This window comes from Grampus griseus (assembly GCF_964374135.1).
Source record: "Grampus griseus genome assembly, chromosome: 12".
In the NCBI taxonomy this organism is placed as follows: domain Eukaryota; kingdom Metazoa; phylum Chordata; class Mammalia; order Artiodactyla; family Delphinidae; genus Grampus; species Grampus griseus.
In genome coordinates, this window is record NC_139006.1 from 8,065,936 (window position 1) to 8,071,967 (window position 6,032).

Consider the following 6,032-nt stretch of genomic DNA (forward strand, 5'->3'; position numbering starts at 1 on the left):
GGCTCTTTGGTGGGGCTAATGACAGACTCTGGGAGGGCTCACGCCAAGGATTACTTCTCAGAACTTCTGCTGCCAGTGTCCTTGTCCCCACGGTGAGCCACAGCCACCCCCACCCCCCGCCTCTGCAGGAGACCCTCCAACGCTAGCAGGTAGGTCTGGTTGAGTCTCCCCTGGGTCCCGATGCGCACACTACTTTGTGTGTGCCCTCCAAGAGTGGAGTCTCTGTTTCCCCCAGTCCTGTCGAAGTCCTGCAATCAATTCCCACTAGGCTTCAAAGTCTGATTCTCTAGGAATTCCTCCTCCCGTTGCCGGACCCCCAGGTTGGGAAGCCTGACGTGGGGCTCAGAACCTTCACTCCAGTGGGTGGACTTCTGTGGTATAAATGTTCTCCAGTCTGTGAGTCACCCACCCAGCAGTTAAAGGATTTGATTTTATGTGATTGCGCCCCTCCTGCCGTCTCCTTGTGGCTTCTCCTTTGTCTTTGGGTGTGGGGTATCTTTTTTGGTGAGTTCCAGTGTCCTCCTGTCGATGATTGTCCAGCAGCTTGTTGTGATTCTGGTGTTCTCGAAAGAGGGAGTGAGAGCACGTCCTTCTACTCCTCCATCTTGGTTCCTCTCCCAACTTCATTCCTTTTTATGGCTGAATCATATTCCATTGTATGGATATACCCACATTTTATTTCTCCATTCATCCGGTGATGGACATTGTTTCCATTTTGGAGGCTATCACACATGAATAATGCTGCTGTGAACATTCTTGTAGAAGCAGCAGCTGTTTCCGTTTGTGAGGAGTTGGCTTCTGAGATGAAATTTATTGGCCACCGTAGGAGTCAGGTGCTTATATGATAATATAGGAAGACCATTTGGGGATCATTTATGCTTAAAAAAGGAGCAGGGAAAGCGGCAGGTAGCCATCAGAGCCAGTCATCAACAGCCTGCGAAGGCCGCCTCTGTCCCTGCCAAATTGTTCCCAGCCATCTCTGCAGCAGATGATGGGGTGACCCCGCCTATGCTTTGAGCCTCACAGGGTGACAGGGTGAAGCCTAATGGGCTGGCCTTTGCTGGGCCCTTCTCTTCTCAACCTCAGTTTTAGAGTTTGCCTCCCTTTTCCTGCAAGTCTGTTGTTTATTTCACCTTTTATTTTTAATGAGATCAAAGTTGCAAGACACCAAAGACTGATATTGGCCCAGAGGACTTTACTGCCTCTTTATTCCCTCACCTCAGTCCCAGCAGCACCTGGGGATTACCTGCCCTTGCCCTCAGCCCACCGATGGGATGTTTTGGTTGTCCCAATGGTCCAGCACTCTGGAGCTCTTAGGGCTCAGTCAGTCGTTAGAGGCCTTGGGCCCATGGCCCACTAGCTGTCTGCAGGGAGACCAGCTGGTGTGAGCAGGCAGCTGTAGGGCCTCATTGGTTATCCAGTTACAACTCTCCTCCCAGGAGACTTGACACCCTATTCTTTGGCAGAAACGTAAAAGCCAGTGAGTGTGAGTTTTAAACAAAGAGGAGTTTCTTCCTAGGAATGTACAGACATCACGCGTGCCCTTCCTTCGTGCAAGGGCAGTTGCCCTTTGGGCCTAGGGCTCACAATAGACATTAGTCCTGCATAGCAAGCCCAACGGCTCCCCTTAGGAGGGGCATTGTTTGCTTGATGATGGCAAAGGGTTTGGGCCTCTCCTTAGGGACTTTCCCTCACGTTTCCCATCGCACTGCCCATGTCTGTCACCCCAGGCAGCTCTAGCTGGGGACACCAGGACACTTCTTCCCACCAACTTGGTCTCCTGCTCTGATCACACATTGCCGAGTTGAGGGCCCTTCTCTTCGTCGGAGGTGTCCCCTGGGCCTGTGTGCGGAGGGCAGTTCTGTTGACGACCGTTTCCTGAAGGCTGGCTATGTGCCAGGCCAAGTCAGGCGTGCTGCTCGTTGCCCCCAGGAAACGCACCTGGGGGCTGAAGACGAGCGTCACGGTTCCTGCCCTGCAAGAGCTTAGAGCCTAAAGCCCTTGGTGAACAGGCCCCAGTGTGGAGCCCACACGTGACTTGTGACATGTGCCATGATTTTAGGTGTTAGGCCCCTAGATTAACAGCTATTTTTATAGTTCCTTGCTATTTTTTGCACATGATGCTGGTTTTCCATTTACAGAGGGGATACAAAGTCTCCTTTGAAACTTTCATGTGAGCAAGAAAAACGGGGGGGAGAATCTAAAAGAAGTTAAGTAAATAATGTCCGTCCCAGGTGGTGCGGGGCCGCGGGAAACCTTGGTTCAGGGCCGTGCCAGCATTGCGCTGGGTCTTAACACGGGTTTTCTGTTTGGTGAGCAGGAAGCAAGGCAGCGAAGACAGCCTCCGGGGCCCCGACCCGCCTCCCGTGGGGGAGGAGGAAGCGCTCTTGTGAAAGGCGGCCCAGGGGTGGAGAGTCGGGGGGCCCTGGCCCCCGGCTCCGGCAAGCGGACGCATCCTCCGTGGCCGGACGAGGTGATGGAGTAGCTGCCGGACCTCGACCTCGCATGCACGTCTCACCTCCGCGGGCCGCGCCCTGCGTTTCCATAGCAGCATGTCCTACGGAAACCGAGCACGTGTGTAGAGCCTTGACCATCATCTCTGGTTATTGTTGTTGTTGTTTTTCCCATTTGTTTGTTTGATTTCTTTATTGTTTTAAAGGAGACAAAAAAAAAAAAAAAAGACGACTCCATGACATCGACCTTGGCCGCTGGCTGGCTGAATGGGAGGGTGTGAGGAGTTGCAGACCCAAAGCCACGTACATTTGGGGACACTTGCTTTTTAAAATGTTTTTATGCCAAAAATCCTTCCTTGTGAACTGAGAATCATGTCAGATATTCCAAGTGAATGTGTGTGGAGTTTGAAAATTGGGGAAAACTGGCAGGAAACTCTGGTGGTGTGGTCTGAGACCACACTCGCTGCATTTGAAAGGGAGGGGAAGAGCGGGTGTGATTTTGCACAAAACCCCAAGACCCGAACCGTGGCACCTTCTAGAACTGTGGACTCAAGGAGTCAGGACAGGGCTGGCCCTCAGTAGCTGCAGGGAGCTTCGATGCAACTTATTCTTAAGAAGGACTTAAAAATTTTTTTTATAAGTAGAGCTGTAGTCAGGAAAACGGAAAGGGCTTGACACCTAACAGCTTCACAGGGGGGATTTTCCAGCCTCAGAGGCGCATTCAGTGGTTGTGGTGGAACATCTCCCCTAAAGGACTGAACGAGTGTGTTTCTTTATGACAGCCGCTCAAAGCTGAAACTTTTCTTCAGTAGTTGAGGGAGCTCTGGTAAATCTCTTGTTAAATTACAAAAACTTCAGCGTGAAATCCTACACTTCCATGTACATTACATGGCTTAAGAGTAAACAACAACAAAAAATACTTTCAATTTTCTAACCAGTCTGAACTCTAGAGCAGTTCAGAAATCATTTCGAGCTTCCAGGATCTCTCCCATGGCTTCAGGGATGTGATCGGAGTTAGAGCCAATGAAATCTATGCCTGTATATTAGCAGCTCACCTTGTTTATAACGTGTGTATTCTAGAGGCTGCTAAGGTTCTGTTTTCTTCTTAAATACTAGCTGATTGTTGTAGTCAGTGAAACACTTATCCAGTTTCTGGAGGGCCAGTTAAGAAATGCTTTCATTCAGCTGAGACACAAATGATCATCCTTACCGGCAAAGCTCTGTTTGGATCTATACAATAACTTTAGGGCACCCTTTAAGAGAAGATGATTGAAACCTAGAGCAGTCCTCAGGTCCACGGGAACCAGGGCTTGGTACAGGGAGTTCCTTTTTGTAGCCAGAAGTCCAGAAAGAAAAAGTTTACCTTTTTGACTTCCAACTAACCTTGGGAAGTTTGGCTGCAGTTCAAGTGGACTTCTTCCAGAGCCACACATAGGTGAGTGTGAAGTTCAAGAGGGAGGAAAATTGGAAGGGCTTCGTCTTCCTTCCTTCTTTGGAATTCCCAGTGCTCTGTGGAATCTGGCTTGGGGGAAACAGTGTCAGTAACTGGGCTCAGAAGGACGTGCTTTCCTTTGGTTTCTGGCTGATCAGTGCTGGTACGAGGACTTTTTGCAGAGAGACAGAGAAGCAGGCCTTGTTCCCCCCATCCAGCGCGTTCACAGAGCCCGGGTGTTCTTGGCGTCCATCAGTCTTCATAAGCTCTTGACTGTAGTTTAGCCAGACTTTTCTTGCTACCTTAAAAGCAGTACCGAGTTAGAGAATGCTGGTTTCCAAGAGCAAAGGACACCCATCTGCTGGAGGGTCCTCTGGCCTGCTTGCTTGCTTTCTGTAATCTGGTACTTCCTCTCACCTCCTGTGCTTGTTTACAGGCTCCAGCCTTCCCGGGAGCAAACAGGGTCTGGTTAGTTTGCAGTAAGCACCTTGCAGCGGTTCAGGTCAACCAGTCCTTAGTCTTAGTCCTAGCCTGTCTGTTTGGACTCTGGCCTGGCCGAGTGGCTCACCCAGGGAGGGCGGGCAGCACGCAGAGCCTCTGCAGAACTCCTCCTGTGTTTACACAACTGCATCAGGCGACGCCATTTCTCCCACCACGAAACTCTCCGTCTAAGGGTTCACATGTGGAATGCCAGCGATCAGGCAGCACTGAGCTATGTAGGTGAGTGGGTTGGGGGAGGCCCACGTTCATTACTTTTTTTTTTTTTTTAAACTAAGAAACACCAAAGAAAGCTGTGGAAAGGAACCGCCCCACTGAGAAAAGTATAAGCAGAGAGGGCTGTAACGTAAAGCATTAGAGCTACTTGGAGCGCAAACTCTTGGGGTTTGTCTCCACTCCTAAAGCACAAACGTTGATTTTTTTCAAAAGCCGGCTCTGTCAGGAAAGGGCAGAAGCTTTTCCAGGTAAGCAAAAAGGATGCCTATCCGTCTCTTCCATTACTGGCTCATCTGTGGGACCAGTTTGGTGTAAGCAAGCGGTGGCCTGCACCTGTGGCTTTGGAGCAGCACATGTCCTCTACCCGTCTTCCTTCTGTCCTGTTCCGCTTCCCCATCTATTCCGCAGCCTGGCCGGTGGCTCCCATAAAGCCTTATCTAGCCCCTTGTTGGCACTTGGGGCCTGAGAGGCCATCTCCCCTCTGGTCTGGGCTTTTCCGTGAGTTAGGGCTCCCCTCCTCAAAGCCTTTCAGGACAAGGGGGGACAGCTGTGCATTTAGACAGGTTCCACCTGTCGCTCTCACCCATCTTCCAAGGGGAGCTTCACGTTGCCAGGGGAAAAGAACCAAGACCTCCACTCACTTCCAAGGTGCTAGGGAAGGTTTCAAGGTCGTTGATTCCCATCTTCTCTCCAGCTTTACGGGCCGAGTTTCGTGGGACTGCTGACTTTTCTATCCTGATTGATTTCATGCCCGATGCTTCTGTTTTATTCCTGATCCTTTCTACTATGCATTTTCCTTTTATCAGGTGTACAAAGTTAAATACTGTGTATTTATCACTAAAAAGTACATGAACTTAAGAGAAAAATAAGCCTTCGGTGTTTTTCCACAAATGTTTAAGCTTCTCTGTAAACTTGAAATAAACAGACAGCAAAATGGTGCAAAGCCTGGGCCTCTTCGGGATGTTTTTGTTGGTCGTTTAATTAAGTCAGTGCTCTCGAGGTCATCTGTCCTTATGTCTGTTTTCTTTCCTTAAGCTGACAGCAAGATCAGATGCCCATCAGGGCTGATGTACTCAGCAAATCCCTAATTTAAGCATGTCCTAGTACCTCGCTACTCAGAGTGTGGTCCCGGGATCAGCAGTGTCAGCATCATCTGGGACTGGGTTAGAAATTCATATTCCCAGGCCCCGTTTAAACAAGATTCCCAGGTGACTCACCTGTATGCTGAAGCTTGCAAAGCACTGCTCTGCCAGGCAGGTCACTGGCAGATAGGTTCTTCTGACGGAGACCAAACAGGCGAGCAGCTACGGTAGCAGTTTGAATCACACACTGAATACGTCCCGTGGGTAGGTATGCAACGTGACACTTCACCCGTGAGGTAGGTATTAACCCCATTTATGGATCATCATCTGTAAACCGAGGCTCAGAAAGTA

General features: G+C 50.0%; 1 protein-coding gene across 3 annotated transcripts in view; it reads left to right on the top strand.

Annotated features, from left to right (window-relative positions):
* CAMKK2 (calcium/calmodulin dependent protein kinase kinase 2) overlaps nt 1-5,499 on the top strand; it is a 45,578-nt gene extending 40,079 nt beyond the window's left edge. For all 3 annotated transcript variants that reach the window (XM_082667096.1, XM_082667097.1, XM_082667098.1), the window contains one exon: nt 2,321-5,499. In XM_082667096.1, coding sequence (XP_082523222.1) covers nt 2,321-2,485 — 165 coding nt within the window. In that variant the 3' untranslated portion in view covers nt 2,486-5,499. The remainder of the gene's footprint in view (nt 1-2,320) is intronic.
* Nucleotides 5,500-6,032: the final 533 nt, after the last annotated feature.